The sequence below is a fragment of the Notolepis coatsorum genome (assembly GCF_963971535.1).
Source record: "Notolepis coatsorum genome assembly, chromosome: 2".
Lineage (NCBI taxonomy): Eukaryota > Metazoa > Chordata > Actinopteri > Aulopiformes > Paralepididae > Notolepis > Notolepis coatsorum.
The window spans coordinates 85,567,301-85,585,872 of record NC_140166.1 but is presented as its reverse complement, the minus strand read 5'-3'; the positions used below and the strand labels follow the sequence as shown (position 1 = coordinate 85,585,872).

General features: G+C 44.3%; 1 protein-coding gene across 1 annotated transcript in view; it reads right to left on the bottom strand.

The window, feature by feature from the left end:
- fah (fumarylacetoacetate hydrolase (fumarylacetoacetase)) overlaps nt 1-18,572 on the bottom strand; it is a 107,962-nt gene that overhangs the window by 69,934 nt on the left and 19,456 nt on the right. Inside the window, exons 6-8 of the mRNA XM_084307696.1 lie at nt 16,371-16,468; nt 11,858-11,910; nt 10,851-10,950 (exon numbers count right to left, since the gene is read on the bottom strand). Coding sequence (XP_084163822.1) covers nt 10,851-10,950; nt 11,858-11,910; nt 16,371-16,468 — 251 coding nt within the window. The remainder of the gene's footprint in view (nt 1-10,850; nt 10,951-11,857; nt 11,911-16,370; nt 16,469-18,572) is intronic.

Below are 18,572 nucleotides of genomic sequence, written 5' to 3'. Positions count from 1 at the left end.
CTTCGATCTCCAGACCAAACGCTGGAGCGCCAGCATCCATGTCCTCTGATGAATGATCCTCCGTTTGAGCGTGGTGTTTCCATGTCCAAAACGTCCAACGGCAAAAATCCAAAACAACGATAAAAAGTGTCCGCTTCAATAAGGAACGGTTTTTACTTTATGTAGTGGCTATTTGTCAACAACAACTAATAAAAACTAAAAAGCCACTGAAGCACCAGGGCAGCGAATCTCACGCAGATCAGGAAGTCCATTGTCCAGACAGCATTTGACAGTTTTGTGGCATTTATTGTCTGTTAATCAAAGAATACAGAAAAATTATGTTTGATTCTATATGATCTCCTGACGCTGTTAAAAACCATATACCTTCCCTGATGCCCACTGTGCTATTGCCTCTAATTACCTAAATACACCCAGCTGTGCTTCCCAATTGCCCAGAACCCCTTCAAAGTAAAAGCATTTAGCTGCGACTCATAATAACTTAAATAATATGGCCGTAAACAAATTGATACTACAAAATCACATAACAAATAAATGTAAAAATAGTTAATAGCTCCCACAGAATCTATTTTACCAGTCTTAGGATAATCAGACCTGTTTTCACGGAGATATAAGCTTTTCCCCTATATGTGATATGGCTGTTTGACTGTAAGAGCGATCAGGAACTAAGAGAATCGATTTTCAGCTTGCGGCACCAGCGTGCATACGTACACATATACTATCGATAATCTAGCGTTTATGTGAAAACGATTCATAAATAGGCCGAAAAATGACAACGTTCTAGAATATTACAGTACAGGGCGATTATCATGGAATCTTTTTTTCCCCCTTGAAAACGAGGGCTTTTCAAAATGCTATAAAACGGAAATGAACCGATAAAAAAACAATCCGCTTCGACAATGTTGACTGGAAATGAGTCATTGATAAGCGACGGGCAGATTAGACACATAGCCATAATTTTAAACATAGATTAGGCGATATTAATGCTAACATTGAAGTGGATGGTGGGCATTCAAGCACTAAATGTGCGCCCCTTGCTGGGCACTGAAAGTGTTAATGGGAAGCCAGTGTAGTTGGTGTAGGACGGGGGTGATGTGACTGATGACAGGGGTTCTGGTTATTATACGGGCAGCAGCGTTCTGGACCAGTTGGAGCTTATGGAGGAGTTTGTGGGGGAGACCCAAGAGAAGGGAGTTGCAGTAATCTAAGCGGGAAGTGACGAGGGAGTGGACCAGGATTGCGGCGCTGTTGGGAGTGAGTGAAGGGCAGAGGCGGTTATGTGCCTGTGTCTCCCTTTCTTGTTGCGAGCTTGAGCCAGCTCGTAACAATGCATAGAGGATGTGTTCAGTCTGAAGTTAACATATTAATATAATATTCATAGAGGATGTGTTTAGTCCGAACATATTAATATAATATTCATAGAGGATGTGTTTAGTCTGAATATATTAATATAATATTCATAGAGGATGTGTTTAGTCTGAATATATTAATATAATATTCATAGAGGATGTGTTTAGTCTGAATATATTAATATCATATTCATAGAGGATGTGTTCAGTCTGAACATATTAATATAATATTCATAAAGGATGTGTTTAGTCTGAATATATTAATATCATATTCATAGAGGATGTGTTTAGTCTGAATATATTAATATAATATTCATAGAGGATGTGTTTAGTCTGAATATATTAATATAATATTCATAGAGGATGTGTTTAGTCTGAATATATTAATATAATATATTCATATGCATCCATTACTAAATATATATATATATATATTTATTCCGATTACTATCTTTATATCGTTATATCATGCCAGTTAGAGTACCTTGTGTATACTGTTTACTTTTACTCATACTCATAGTACAGTATATTCAGATTCAAACTCAAATAACCAATAGGACACACAGACACCTATCTGCATCTTTGTTTATACTGTTTATATTTCTCATATTTGTTTCATATTCAGAGTTAATTATATTGTTTACACTGTTTATTTGTTCTCATATTTTTATATTCAGATTTGTATTGCAAATTGTATTGCTTGTATGTATTTCTACTATTACCCTGCCCAATAAAGGATCAATAAAAGAATATACCTGTACCTCCCCAAGGGGATCAATAAAGGAATATACCTGTACCTCCCCAAGGGGATCAATAAAGGAATATACCTGTACCTCCCCAAGGGGATCAATAAAGGAATATCGTATCTTATCGTACTACTATTACTGTCAACACGTCGATTTAGTCGACACATTATCACATTATCCCTAATTATCCTCCTCACGCTGCTGATTCAGCAGACAACACAGAGGGACAGTGATGCTCCTGCTCCTCCTCCCGCTGCTGATTCAGCAGACAACACAGAGGGACAGTGATGCTCCTGCTCCTCCTCCTGCTCCTCCTCCCACTGCTGATTCAGCAGACAACACAGAGGGACAGTGATGCTCCTGCTCCTCCTCCTGCTCCTCCTCCCACTGCTGATTCAGCAGACAACACAGAGGGACAGTGATGCTCCTGCTCCTCCTCCTGCTCCTCCTCCCGCTGCTGATTCAGCAGACAACACAGAGGGACAGTGATGCTCCTGCTCCTCCTCCTGCTCCTCCTCCCACTGCTGATTCAGCAGACAACACAGAGGGACAGTGATGCTCCTGCTCCTCCTCCTGCTCCTCCTCCCACTGCTGATTCAGCAGACAACACAGAGGGACAGTGATGCTCCTGCTCCTCCTCCCGCTGCTGATTCAGCAAACACAGAGGGACAGTGATGCTCCTGCTCCTTCTCCTCCCGCTGCTGATTCAGCAGACAACACAGAGGGACAGTGATGCTCCTGCTCCTCCTGCTCCTGCTCCTCCTCCTGCTCCTCCTCCTGCTCCTCCTCCCGCTCCTCCTCCCGCTCCTCCTCCTGCTCCTCCTCCTGCTCCTCCTCCCGCTCCTCCTCCGTTGCTGATTCAGCAGATGGCACAGGGAGGGAGGAAGAGCCGGCGGTATGCTGACTCAAAATATACAGAGCCGCCCCCCCAAAAAAAACAGCTGAGCACAGACTCCAGAGGCACTCCTTCAAATAAATGGAGCCTGTCTCGACGACGGGTCGCAAATACAGCGCAGGAGAAATGTGAAAGGGAGGAGACGAAAACAAAAAATAAACGAGAATTCTTTGCTGAGAGTTCAAACAGGCAACACTTTGTAAGACAGCGGAGATGAACAGTAACATATTCAGCAGGGAAGGAGAGCAGGTAATGAGATCACAAGAGGAGAAGACATCGCTCAGCAAAACTGCCTGTAGATTACCTGTAAACGATGCACACATTTTTCAGATGGTCTTCGAATTTCATGATGAAATTAACAAACAAAAAAAACATAATGTTGTGAATGTGTCCTTGCATCATGCTCTGTATGCCGCACACGGTAGCCTACATATTACTGTGGGGGTCAATTCACTTTTAATTCAATCAGATGGAAATAAACTATACTTGGCCCCCCCACCCCGCCCACCGGCACCAGTGCCCCCACCCCAACCACCGTCACCAGCGCCCCCACCCCAACCACCGGCACCAGTGCCCCCACCCCAACCACCGGCACCAGTGCCCCCACCCCCACGTCTCCCTGAGGCTGAATAAGTGGCCCCAGCTCTGGAAGACCTCCTGCATGTCTCCTGTAGTGGGAGTCGAACTGGACAATCTGGAGGTGGTTGCAGAGAGGAGAACGAGAAAGAGGCTGAATGCTATCCTGGAGAACACCTCCCACCCCCTCTATGAGGAGCTAGCCAAGACGAGGAGCACGTTCAGCCATAGACTCATCCCCCTCTATGAGGAGCTAGCCAAGATGAGGAGCACGTTCAGCCACAGACTCATCCCCCTCTATGAGGAGCTAGCCAAGACGAGGAACACGTTCAGCCACAGACTCATCCCCCTCTATGAGGAGCTAGCCAAGATGAGGAGCACGTTCAGCCACAGACTCATCCCCCTCTATGAGGAGCTGGCCAAGACGAGGAGCACGTTCAGCCACAGACTCATCCCCCTCTATGAGGAGCTAGCCAAGACGAGGAGCACGTTCAGCCACAGACTCATCCCCTCTATGAGGAGCTAGCCAAGACGAGGAGCACGTTCAGCCATAGACTCATCCCCCTCTATGAGGAGCTGGCCAAGACGAGGAGCACGTTCAGCCACAGACTCATCCCCCTCTATGAGGAGCTGGCCAAGACGAGGAGCACGTTCAGCCACAGACTCATCCCCTCTATGAGGAGCTAGCCAAGACGAGGAGCACGTTCAGCCATAGACTCATCCCCCTGTATGAGGAGCTGGCCAAGACGAGGAGCATGTTCAGCCACAGACTCATCCCCTCTATGAGGAGCTAGCCAAGACGAGGAGCACGTTCAGCCACAGACTCATCCCCTCTATGAGGAGCTAGCCAAGACGAGGAGCATGTTCAGCCACAGACTCATCCCCCTCTATGAGGAGCTGGCCAAGACGAGGAGCATGTTCAGCCACAGACTCATCCCCTCTATGAGGAGCTAGCCAAGACGAGGAGCATGTTCAGCCATAGACTCATCCCCTCTATGAGGAGCTAGCCAAGACGAGGAGCACGTTCAGCCATAGACTCATCCCCCTCTATGAGGAGCTAGCCAAGACGAGGAGCATGTTCAGCCATAGACTCATCCCCCTCTATGAGGAGCTAGCCAAGACGAGGAGCACGTTCAGCCATAGACTCATCCCCCTCTATGAGGAGCTAGCCAAGACGAGGAGCACGTTCAGCCATAGACTCATCCCCCCACCCCCGACACACCACAAATCACCTGGGTCAGTCCTTTGTGTCAGTAGCCACCAAGCTACACAACCGAGGGCAAGAACTGACTTGTGTGTGAGATTATGTGCAAAATATATTGACATTGCTTTTTTGGTGAAGTGGCCCTTTAAAGATCAGAAGGTGTGAGAGGCTTCTATACTGTAGTGACAGTACTCCCATGAGTTGTAACAGTAAACTCTTGAGTTGTAACAGTAAACTCATGAGTTGTAACATTAAACCAATGGGATGTAACAGTAATTTCATGAGTTGTAACAGTAATCTCAGGTGTTGTAACAGTAAACTCACGAGTTATAACAGTAATGTCATGAGTTGTAACAGTAAACTCCTGAGTTGTAACAGTAAACCCATGAGATGTAACAGTAAACTCACGAGATGTAACAGTAAACTCACGAGATGTAACAGTAAACTCATGAGATGTAACAGTAAACTCCTGAGTTGTAACAGTAAACTCACGAGATGTAACAGTAAACTCATGAGATGTAACAGTAAACTCACGAGATGTAACAGTAAACTCCTGAGATGTAACAGTAAACTCATGAGATGTAACAGTAAACTCCTGAGATGTAACGGTAAACTCATGAGATGTAACAGTAAACTCACGAGATGTAACAGTAAACTCCTGAGATGTAACGGTAAACTCATGAGATGTAACGTAAACTCCTGAGATGTAACAGTAAACTCCTGAGATGTAACAGTAAACTCATGAGATGTAACAGTAAACTCATGAGATGTAACAGTAATATCATGAGATGTAACAGTAAACTCACGAGATGTAACAGTAAACTCCTGAGTTGTAACAGTAAACTCATGAGATGTAACAGTAAACTCCTGAGTTGTAACAGTAAACTCATGAGATGTAACGGTAAACTCCTGAGATGTAACAGTAAACTCATGAGATGTAACAGTAAACTCATGAGATGTAACAGTAAACTCCTGAGTTGTAACAGTAAACTCCTGAGATGTAACGGTAAACTCATGAGATGTAACAGTAAACTCATGAGATGTAACAGTAAACTCATGAGATGTAACAGTAAACTCCTGAGTTGTAACAGTAAACTCCTGAGATGTAACGGTAAACTCATGAGATGTAACAGTAAACTCATGAGATGTAACAGTAAACTCCTGAGATGTAACAGTAAACTCCTGAGTTGTAACAGTAAACTCATGAGATGTAACAGTAAACTCCTGAGATGTAACAGTAAACTCCTGAGTTGTAACAGTAAACTCATGAGATGTAACAGTAAACTCCTGGTGTGTCTGTGCTCCTTCCCTTCTCACACCCTCCTTCGCCCGGGGCCATAACAAAGTAATAGCCACCGCTGCGCCTCACAGGAGGAGCCCATTGTGCACTCTGGCAATGGAATAATGAAATAAACAGAGGTACAGTTGAAATACCCCTTGAGACACGCTCTAAAAGTCTCCCTGAATCACGTCTGGTCGAGTCAATGGCGTGGTGCTCAGAGGTGGAGACAGTTTAGTAGATTAGAGATTACTGCAATAGTTGACCAAACAACATGGAGGTGTGGGAGGGAGGAGGGGGAGAGAGGAGGGAGGAGGGAGGAGGTATTGTAACAGCAGATTCTAGTCAGAGAGAGCAGTCAGCCACCTGTTCTACGTCTTGGCTATAAGAGCCAGCTCAGGTCTGAAGTATGTAGCTAATCGTACACCACTCTGATAGATCTTCAAATAGAGATCCATGAGATGACACTAAAATAAGTTATTTTAGTTTTCCCCTGAATATTTCATTCCTAAATCCCGTTTCATAATATTAATATAGGTTTGAGATTTGAGGTTGACTCCTGTTCATTCCAACCATAATTCTGGTCCCAAAGAGACAAGGGTTTTAGGTTAGGAGTTCCATTCCATGTGTGGCTCAATGGGTAGGGAATGGCACTAACATTGCCAGGGTTAGAGGTTCCATTCCCTGTGTAGCTCAATGGGTAGAGCAAGGCACTAACAGTAACAGGGTTAGGGGTTTCAGTCCTTATCGAGACAAGAGTCAAGACCAACAGCAGAGCTTAGACTGAGTCAAGACCAACAGCAGAGCTTAGACTGAGTCAAGACCAACACCAGATCTTATCAAGATCAATACTTTAGGGGTCCAAGATTGATTTGAGGAAGATACCGACTGGGGCAGATAACAATGCAAGTCCAAATCAAATGCAATCTTTTAAATGCAAATTATATTACTGAAGATTTTGCTGACATGTTTATTGAAGTTGTGGTGCTCTGCTTGCATTTTTTCTGTGAAGTACAAGGAGATTGCCGTCTGTCACTTCTCAAGAAAAAAGGGTGTCAAGGAGGGGGGATCCAATCATGAAGACAGGCAGGAGGGTAAAAATGCTGACACTACATTTGTGAACTCGACTGGTCTTTAAATAAAACCCAGAGTCTACGCTGTCTGAGACAGAGTCAAGACCATGTCTGGATTACCTCCAAAGGCCTCATTTCACTCCTTTCAATTGGAATTATGTTCCCATACATGTGTGGTTTTAGTTGAAGGGGACACAGCATATTGTTTAAAGTAAAGGGGCACCCATTTTGTCAGATATCTTTTACCAAAAGGCCCTAGAAATTAATAAAAATTAGAGAGCTGTTTTATGAAAGAAGTTCTTCCCGGGGGAACATGCCCGAGAGCTCCCCTAGGTACAGTATGTCTGTCCCCTGAGGGGCAAGGGGGCCCATAGCACGTTGTTGCACTGGGTCCCCTAGTGGCATAATCCGCCCATGGTCAAGATAAGGCCCAAAGTGCAGACAATTCCTAGACGAGAGGAAGACTGGGTCTGAGTTCTACCATACTGGAAACAAGTTACATTTGGACTCCGTATACCATTCAGCCAGTAGATTTATCACTGGACTCACCATTGTGTCCTGTATAATAGGGTTGGATGACCATAGCAGAGAGGCGAGAGCTACATTGGCATCTGTTTCTATATAAAGCCATAATTGGAGATTGCCCAATTTATCTTACTTCTCTATTGGAATGGATGTCTGGACCATATAGTACACGTTCCAATGACTGGCTCACACTTAAAGCAGAGTTTGTACTGAACTTAGGAAGTCTGCTTTTAGCTTCTGAGCTCCTGACACGTGGGCGGCTAAGTGGCGCAGTGGGCAAGGCGCTCGCCACTAACACAGGAGATGCTGGGTTCGAGCCCAGCTCTCGCCGTTGCTTCCGGCTTGGCTGGTCGTTCATACTAATACAATTGGCAGTATTAGGGGGTGGGAAAGCCAGTGGGTGGGGATCGGACGTTGTGGACAGCGACTCCTACAGGTCGGTTGGTGCGCCTGTACAGCAGAATCAGGAAGTATCGGGGGCAGCGTGAGCCTCCCACGTGTTACTCCTCGCCACTGAGAGATCGCGCTGTACAGGTGAAAAGATGCGACGGCTGCCTCCTCGTGTACCGGAGGGGACACGTGATGCAAGGCTTCGTCCACATTGCAGCCGACCAGTGGGAGGCATGGTCTAGCAACGTTCGAGACAGGGGAGGGAAGAATTGGATAATACGAAATTGGGATGGGAGAAAAATAGAAAAAATGGGGAGAAAAAGTAGATACAAAATAAAAAATAAACATCAAACAACAAACTCTGAGGCTCAATACTTTGGTATCCTTTGTTCAGTTTAAATCATTGATCACGAACCATTCCACCATAATCTGTAATTGTTTTAATTGATTGTAGACATTTTTATGATTGCACTTATTGTATTGTGTTGTATATTGTATTCATCATGTATTAATTATGTTTGTATGCTCGACATCATTTGAAATGGGGGCGTGCCCTCAATGATTTTTCAAATTGAAAGAAAGATTGAATGAATGTATGAATGAAAAACCGGGCCTGAGTTCTACCACACTGGAAACAAGTTACATTACTGTTAGACCAGAACAAGACCGGGCTTGAGTTCTACCACACTGGAAACAAGTTACATTACTGTTAGACCAGAACAAGACCGGGCTTGAGTTCTACCACACTGGAAACAAGTTACATTACTGTGATTCAACAAGTGAACATTATCAGCCGCTGAACTAAGATTGTTTGATGTATTAATTTACAGTATCATGAAATCAGCTTGATATATTTGAATACCAGACCAAATCACCTGCGCCCAGCTTGATGTTTTCTGCAGCGAGGGGCACTTCTTCAGAGAGTTGCCAGTTTCATTAATAATACATGTCTCTCTAGCCATGTTTTAAGGGGAGCTTACTATGCCGTTTGATCTTGTGCCAAGATTCATGGAATTAAATATGAAGTGCCTGCATCACCATGTATAATGTAGGATCGATTTAAAGGAACAAATCTGGGTTGTACATGGTGTGTGTATGGTTGTACATGGTGTGTGTGTGTGTGTAGGGTTGTACATGGTGTGTGTGTAGGGTTATACATGGTGTGTGTGTGTGTAGGGTTGTACATGGTGTGTGTGTAGGGTTATACATGGTGTGTGTGTGTGTAGGGTTGTACATGGTGTGTGTGTGTAGGGTTATACATGGTGTGTGTGTGTAGGGTTATACATGGTGTGTGTGTGTGTGTGTGTGTGTGTGTGTGTGTGTCTGTGTGTGTGTGTGTGTGTGTGTGTGTGTGTAGGGTTATACATGGTGTGTGTATGGTTGTACATGGTGTGTGTGTAGGGTTGTACATGGTGTGTGTGTGTGTATGGTTGTACATGGTGTGTGTGTGTGTGTGTGTGTGTGTGTGTGTGTGTGTGTGTGTGTATGTGTGTGTGTGTGTGTGTGTGTGTGTGTGTGTGTGTGTGTGTGTGTGTAGGGTTGTACATGGTGTGTGTGTGTGTGTGTGTGTGTGTGTGTGTGTGTGTGTGTGTGTGTGTGTGTGTGTGTGTATGTATGTGTGTGTGTGTGTGTGTGTGTGTGTGTGTGTGTGTGTGTGTGTGTAGGGTTGTACATGGTGTGTGTGTGTGTGTGTGTGTGTGTGTGTGTGTGTGTGTGTGTGTGTGTGTGTGTGTGTGTGTGTGTGTGTGTGTGTGTGTGTGTGTAGGGTTGTACATGGTGTGTGTGTGTGTAGGGTTATACATGGTGTGTGTGTGTGTAGGGTTGTACATGGTGTGTGTGTGTGTGTGTGTGTGTAGGGTTGTACATGGTGTGTGTGTAGGATTGTACATGGTGTGTGTGTAGGGTTGTACATGGTGTGTGTGTGTGTATGGTTGTACATGGTGTGTGTGTGTGTAGGGTTGTACATGGTTGTGTAGGGTTGTACATGGTGTGTAGGGTTGTACATGGTGTGTGTGTGTGTGTGTGTGTGTGTGTGTGTGTGTGTGTGTGTGTGTGTGTGTGTGTGTGTGTGTGTGTGTGTGTGTGTGTGTAGGGTTGTACATGGTGTGTGTATGTGTGTGTGTGTGTGTGTGTGTGTGTGTGTGTGTGTGTGTGTGTGTGTGTGTAGGGTTGTACATGGTGTGTGTGTGTGTGTATGGTTGTACATGGTGTGTGTGTGTGTGTGTATGGTTGTACATGGTGTGTAGGGTTGTCCATGGTGTGTGTGTGTGTGTGTGTGTGTGTGTGTGTGTGTGTGTGTGTGTGTGTGTGTGTGTGTGTGTGTGTGTGTGTGTGTGTGTGTGTGTGTGTAGGGTTGTACATGGTGTGTGTATGGTTGTACATGGTGTGTGTGTGTGTGTGTGTGTGTGTGTGTGTGTGTGTGTGTGTGTGTGTGTGTGTGTGTGTGTATGGTTGTACATAGTGTGTGTGTGTGTGTGTGTGTATGGTTGTACATGGTGTGTGTGTGTGTATGGTTGTACATGGTGTGTAGGGTTGTACATGGTGTGTGTGTGTGTGTGTGTGTGTGTGTGTGTGTGTGTGTGTGTGTGTGTGTGTGTGTGTGTGTGTGTGTGTGTGTGTGTGTGTGTGTGTGTAGGGTTGTACATGGTGTGTGTGTGTGTGTGTAGGGTTGTACATGGTGTGTGTAGGGTTGTACATGGTGTGTGTGTGTGTGTGTAGGGTTGTACATGGTGTGTGTAGGGTTGTACATGGTGTGTGTGTGTGTGTGTGTGTGTAGGGTTATACATGGTGTGTGTAGGGTTGTACATGAGCCTCACCACTCCAGTCGTTCATCAGCACCATGCCAAAGATGTGTTCGTGAGCTTTCTCCACAGGGATTGGTTCTCCCAGACGATTCCCGCCTCCTACCAAGAAAGCCTGACAGGAAAAACAAAATAACATCACAACATAACCTCACAACAACTGACTCACAGTAACAGGGGACACATTGTGTATATAGCCATAAGTGTAGATGGCTTTATGATCTGTGGAACATAATAATTAACACTAATTTGAATGTGTTTTTTTCAAGCACATCTTTCTTCCCTTGTTTCTGGTGGGTGTAGCGAACATTGCATTTTAAATAAATTATTTCCTTCCCTGCCCGACTACCCCACACACCCAAGAGTAAATACAAATGTTTGTGTTTGTGTAACATTTTACAAACTGAAGCTCAAACTGAATCATGAGCTAGTTCACAAATGTATTGTAAAGTGGATCAACTTGAAAAGAAGTCGCATGACAACATCCCAAATTCAAGTCTTGATGCTCAGATTTACAACTATTTTTTTTAATGTAGAGTAATCATTAAAAAAACAATAATACATCCACAGAGCTGTTAGAAGGGTGCAGAATAAAAGTATTGCTTTCCCCCAACAAAACGTATTGATTAATTAATGTATAATTTCAAATTTTGGTGGGTCCAAAATGAATGTTGTGTGCATGTATCCCCTCCCTACTTCCCATTTCCCCCACGTGGAATGCACCTGATGGGATAAATGACATGCTGGTGCTCTAGTGTGACATCTAGTGTCTGAATGTTATCTTTAATTACTTTTAACTCTCTGAGATCATTGGAATAGCACATTGTAAATAATATTTTATAGCTCTCAATTGATTTCTTTGGACACATCCCTTCTATATGAGTATACAAAAAATAACCCTGCGGCCCACCAGCCTCAGTGTCCTCACTTCACCTGTTCAGACACTCAGACACATTAAACACACACACACACACGCAGTCACAACTGGCCTGAAGGGTAGAGAACATTAACTTTGTTATCACCATTTCCAGCTCAATGTCCATCTGCTTCGACGGCCCAAACACAGGAGGCTGAGCTGAGACAGGAGGAGACAAGAGAGAATCATCTATGAGCACTGAGAGAGAGAGAGAGAGAGAGAGAGAGAGGGATAGAGAGAGGGAGAGAGAGATCGAGATATAGGGAGAGATAGAGACTGAGAGACACAGAGACTGAGAGAGAGGGAAATAAAGAGATATAGACACAGAGAGACTGAGAGGGAGAGACTGAGAGAGAGCATGTGAGAGAGATAGTGAGAGAGATTATCTTAAAAAAAAAAATCTAACCCTAACCTTACTGTCATGCACTTGTCCTAATATACTAACCTACACTGTAGCACTCAACACTGTGATGAACATTGTTACTCAGCTGATAGAGTTGTGCCCTTCCTGATGACTTGTTGTGCAGAACTTGTAAGTCATTTTGGATAAAATGACTAAATGTAAATGTAAATGTGAGAGAGAGAGAGAGAGAGAGAGAGAGAGAGAGAGAGAGAGAGAGAGAGAGAGAGAGAGAGAGAGAGAGAGAGAGACTGAGAGAGAGGGAGAGAAAGAAATATAGACACAGAGACTGAGAGAAAGGGAGAGAACGATATATAGACACAGAGAGAGACTGAAAGAGAGGGAGAAAGAGATATAGACACAAGAGAGACTGAGAGAAAGAGATATAGACACAGCGAGAGACTGAGAGAGAGGGAGATAAATATATATAGACACAGAGAGACTGAGAGAGAGGGAGAGAAAGAGATATAGACACAAGAGAGACTGAGAGAGAGGGAGAGAAAGAGATATAGACACAGAGAGAGACTGAGAGAAAGGGAGAGAAAGAGATATAGACACAGAGAGAGACTGAGAGAGAGAGGGAGAGAGACTGAGAGAGTGTGAGAGATAGAGTCAGAGATATATAGAGGGATATAGAGACACACACACAGATAAGACGGAGAGAGGCAGAGAGAGACAGATAGATAGTGAGATAGAGAAAGAGATAAATAGATAGAGAGACAGACAGACAGACAGATAAAGACAGACAGACAGATATAGATATAAGTACCGTATATATCGATAGAATGGACACACATTAATCAGTTTTCACCATCATTCTATCCTCCTGAAAGTACGTTATCACATTGCTCAAATCACAGATCAATCATGAATTAATTATCGTCAGACTCCAATGCTACAGTAAGCAGTGAATCAGAGCTGTATCCACGGTGATCATTAAAAATGATAACAATTATTACGGTGAATCAGAGCCGGCTTATAACGGACACCCTGTTAGCCTCGGACTTTACTGGTCGAGACGCGTAAAGGAATGTGAATCACTACCCACTTTCAAAAACACTCTCAAAAAACACCTACGTGAGACTGCAATTCGAAACTGGCCCCTACAAATGTCCTAACCTAGTTGTACAGTAAATGACCAAGTAAGGCTTTGTCAGTATTCCAATGTACAGTGTAAAATGTGTGTGTGTCCCCTACCCAACCCCCCCCCCCCCCCCCCCCACATCCAATGTACAGCCCTCACCCAACCCACCCAACCACACCCCACCCACCCAACCTCCTCCAATGTACAGTTTCTACGCCAAATGTATATACACTCTTTTTCTGGACACTTTTGTATCACAAACAGTACTGTATTTGCAAATCTGATATGTCATAAATGTATAGATGTAGCAGTACTGTCTATCTGTATGTCATGTATGTCATATATGTTATGATGAATTGAAAATGGGGGACCCTGATGTAAACAAGACGAAAGTATTTCTCTGGTCTGCATCCCCTTAACAATTGTATGTATTGAGCTGTACTGTACTGTACCCATTCTGCAATCTGTTAATAAACTTTTCAATCAATCAATTGCCTTGGCTTTTAATTGGGACTCAGCAGTGATGTGATGCTGCCCCCATGTGGTCATCCGGTTGTATTACATTAAAAAACAATGTAGGGTAAATGTAAAATAAATTGTTTGAATGTGATTTTGCTACATCCATGTGTGAAGAATCTATTGATAAAATAATGTGCAGATTGATAATCGATATCAATATTGTATGACATCCCTAATAGTTCAGATGGAAACATAGGTCCACGCGCATAGGGTGGATTTTTTTTCACCACCAGTTTTTTCTTAAACCTTGAAGTGTCTATTTTAAGATTATGCCAGGTAACAGGTTGAAATAATGTCCCATCGGGTTTATTTTTAACCCTTTATCACACCCATCCTGAACCAGAACCTGAAAAAGAAGAAAAAGTAAACAGCTTAACTTTTGAAGACATATCTGAACGGTGATTGATTGAATGAAAATGTTATTAACAGATTGCAGAATGGGTACAATACAGTACGGCTCAATACACACAATTGTTAAGGGGATGCAGACCAGAGAAAGACTTTTGTCTTGTTTACATCAGGGTCCCCCATTTTCAATTCATAATCAATTGTAAGTAACGGTGCAACTAGCACCGTGCAATCCATTCTTTGTGGATCTAGCCCATAGTATCCCAGCAGAGTGCTGCAGTACTCTGAGCCCAGAGACTCAGCCAGTTCAGACACATTTATTAGCTTGCGATGCATGCCAGTGCCGTGGTCAATGTATATGGAGAGGTTGGTCATGCTGGCATGGTAGAGGAGGATCATCAGTATGTGTGTGTCACCACGCTGGATTTGTACCCCCACTTGACATCTCTTCTTCTGGATCAGCCCCCGCCCGTATGAGAACAGCTCTTTGTGTACCGAACCCCGCTAACGGACCAAGACAATTCCCACGCATTACGGACTGGCTGACAATATCGATATCACTAACCTATCCTTTCCCCCTAAACAGCAATAAAACGGCTGTTAAACTGGCTTCTAGCTTGTGCAGTGTGTTTTTTAATTCCAATCTGGTGACAGCTCATAACCCCCCAGAGTCACAGCTTCTTGAGGCGCTCAAAGAACCCCTTCTTCTTGGAGACAAAGTGCTCATGGATAAACTGCTCCTTGGCAGCCCTGCCTGCATCCTCGGCCTGCATCCTCGGCCTGCATCCTCGGCCCACAGCACATCCACCTCTGGATCTATAGGAGCCCCAGATGCCAGTGAGTAGAGTCGTCTTTTGTCAGGGATATTTTAGGGGTTGGTGAAGCCACTGGTGGCTGAGATGACCCTCTGCATCGCCTCTTTGTACTTCTTGTTCTGGGCAGGCTCCAGCTCACGGTGCTTCCTTGCTTTTGGGCAGTCTGGATCATCAATGATAGTGCATATCATAGAGCTAACCACATGCAGGGGTTGTACGGCACCACTTCTGGTGTACGCTTGAGTATAATTAGTATATTAACTGGCATAGTTGTGGCCATCGTACGCGAAGACGAAATCTACCATAGCACCATTGCAGTGATGGATGAGCTCAAAGTAGTTGGTTTTCACAGCAAAAGACCAGCATTTTTAGTTTAGACCAGCCTTGTATGATCCATCACAGAGAGCCAGAACATGCTCCTCTTGCCCAGGTGGCCATTGCGAACCTTCTGTTGTTAGTCCATGTATTGATAAATCACCTTGAGTAGTGAGGAGTCCTTCAGAGCGGCATCAAGGTTCTCATGACTGCAGCAGTGGATACGATTGAGGGTCTCCTGTGGTACAGTATGTCCAGATTATTCTCATCCAGGAAAACATTGATCAGCAAACATTCAAGCACCTCCGTAACCACCGTCAGATTGAAGAGAGCCTTGGCATATGATTTCCAACTCGGAATACTTTTCAGGCAGCCACTGGTTGCAAGGCCAGCTTCAACAAGGATGTCTGAGTAGCCAGCACCTCAACATTTGTACCCAGTGAGCTCGCCTATGTAATTCATGGCTGTATGGAACTTGCAAGGGATGATGACGTGCTTCTTGAATTCCTTTCATACTTCCATACTATAGGACAGGCTTCATGACCACCCCCAGGTCAAATGTGTTGATAGTGTCTCGCTGCTAGGGGTGTAAAGGTATACCGTTTCAGTGTATACCGTACCGTACCGAACGGCTGTGTACCGAACGAATACAACGGTATGTTAACCACTAACGACCCCACTGTACCGAAAACCGTACCGTACCGTGGTTTTTGTGTACCGTTAGTGGCTGCCCAACACCACTGCATTGTTTGTAATGGGATGGTTGATGGGGGTGTAGAAGTCAACTGTAGATTTTATAAGAGGCACTTTATAATAGATAAACAGATAATGAGAGAGAGAGAGAGAGAGAGAGAGAGAGAGAGAGAGAGAGAGAGAGAGAGAGAGAGAGAGTGTGACTGTATGCGTGTGTGTGTGTGTGTGTGTGTGTGTTGTGTGTGTGTGTGTATATGTGTGTATGTGTGTATATGTGTGTGTGTGTGTATATGTGTGTGTGTGTATATGTGTGTGTGTGTGTGTGTGTGTGTGTGTGTGTGTGTGTGTGTGTGTGTGTGTGTGTGTGTGTGTGTGTGTGTGTGTGTGTGTGTGTGTGTGTGTGTGTGTGTGTGTGTGTGACTGTTCAGTAGGTATGTGTTCTTACTCTGGTCAGGTCTCATCTGTCCACATGGTCTTCTGATGGGGGTTCCAGACACCACTACTGAAGATGCCCGACCGTGGTACCCCACCGGCAGCCTCAACCTGCACAACATCATCCTCAGATTAGGACTAGATAATACCTCAACAATATGATCCGTCCTTCGGATGAGACGCTAAAAATCGAGGTCCGATGTCGCTAAAGAGCCCAGGACACTTATCGTAAAGAGTAGGGGGTTCCCCGACGTTCCTGGCCAAATTCCCAATCAGGTCTCTGACATCAAGGCCACCTAATCATCCATCCCCCCTTAATTGTCTGACATTAATCCCGGTCTCCTGATCCGTTCAGCCATTGTGTAGTGTGATGTGTGCCTGGTGCCAGTGTATGGCAGCCATTGAGACTGCGTTTGTTGTTGCCCAAGGTTGGGTGCTACACAGTGGTGGTGAAGGAGGCTATTCCACCCTACATTGTGGGGATCACTTTAAGTCTAGAGTCGAGAGAAAAGTGCTATATAAATGTAATGATCATTCATTCATCCTCAGATTAGGACTAGACACTACCTCAACCTAACAATGTCATCCTCAGATTAGGACTAGATAATACCTCAACCTGTACAACATCATCTTCAGATTAGGACTAGATAATACCTCAACCTAACAATATCATCCTCAGATTAGGACTAGATAATACCTCAACCTGTACAACATCATCTTCAGATTAGGACTAGATAATACCTCAACCTAACAATATCATCCTCAGATTAGGAATGGATACTACTTCAATTTGCACACTATCATCCTTAGATTAGGACTAGACACTACCTCAACCTGCACAATATCATCCTCAGATTAGGACTGGATAAAACAGGTGTCTTGCTCCATTCATGCAGGAATAAAATATAGGCCTAGCCTAATAACACATTTTCATAGTAGGTGTACATAGATGACGTTACCTAGATGGGTAGGCTTTGATCGCTTGTGTGGGTGTAGGCCACTCTCTGAGTGGCTTTATCATTTATTTAAATAATAATAGTCATCTTTTAAGTGGTTGTGAAATTCATCTTTATGTGGATGACACTATTGTGTATTGTATTGCCGACTCTATACAAAGAGCCATTGAGAACCTGCAAGTCTCCTTTAATGGTTTGCAAGATGCACTAGTACTTAATGTACTTAAAATTAAATCCCATGCTGTTTTCTAGAGCTAGAACTATTGTTCTATGCAATGATACTCACATCTATACCTTATTTTTTGCACTCTGTTACAAAGGGTCAGATTAAACCGAATATATATATTTATTACTTGAGATATATTGTATAGTATTTGTATATCGTCTGATATCCCTTGTATATTCTTTGTACATATACACGGAATATCCCTTTACCTAGTACAGGCCAGACCATAATATTCGTTCTCCTATTGGACAGCGACCCCCTAGGCGCCACGGCCATACCCCCAATGTCTAGTTCAAAGTCACCGCTAAGACATGTCTCAACATGCCCAGGTTTGCGCAGTAATACGAGACAGAAATAAGGCTGGTACTAGATTATTCACCTTACGTATAAATACGGCGCAGGTGGATACAGATGCACTTAGTAACTAAAAGCAGAAGCCTTCACCACGATACAACGTGCTGTGAAGTGGGCCCGTTTTGCCCCGAAATAGAGCCTTGAGACCGCGTGCGAATTGATAGCTGAAATGTCAGAGTTTAACGCTGTATCGTCGAGTTCGACCTATTCTATTATTAAGTAATAGTCTATTATGTATAGTGTATCGTGCGGCTACCGTTCTACAGTGACCAGCATTACCAACGTTTCATTGTACCGAGCTAGTGTGCTTATCCAGGCTGGGCGGCCTAACCTTGTGCCGCCATCCGAGGAGCCCTAGACGAGAACCGTGTGGATATGTACACTGGATAACCTACACCGACGAATGCAGAGCCCTTTTCGGCTGGATTATATTGCTTTGGTCCTGTGGCTGCTGGAGCAGAGAATCGTCTACCCCCACTACCGTGTGGGATTTACCCTGTGAGGAGCCCCGTCGAGCCCGCCTCTAGGACTCTGAGGCTGGCTAGCTTTCATCCATGCTGCAGTGCATACCGGAGATTATACAACGGCATGCAAATTTCTCGATTCTGATTGGCCCTTTACACGTCTTTATTGGCAACAATCCACGGTCCTGGGCTCAGGACCCGCCCACAACCGAATC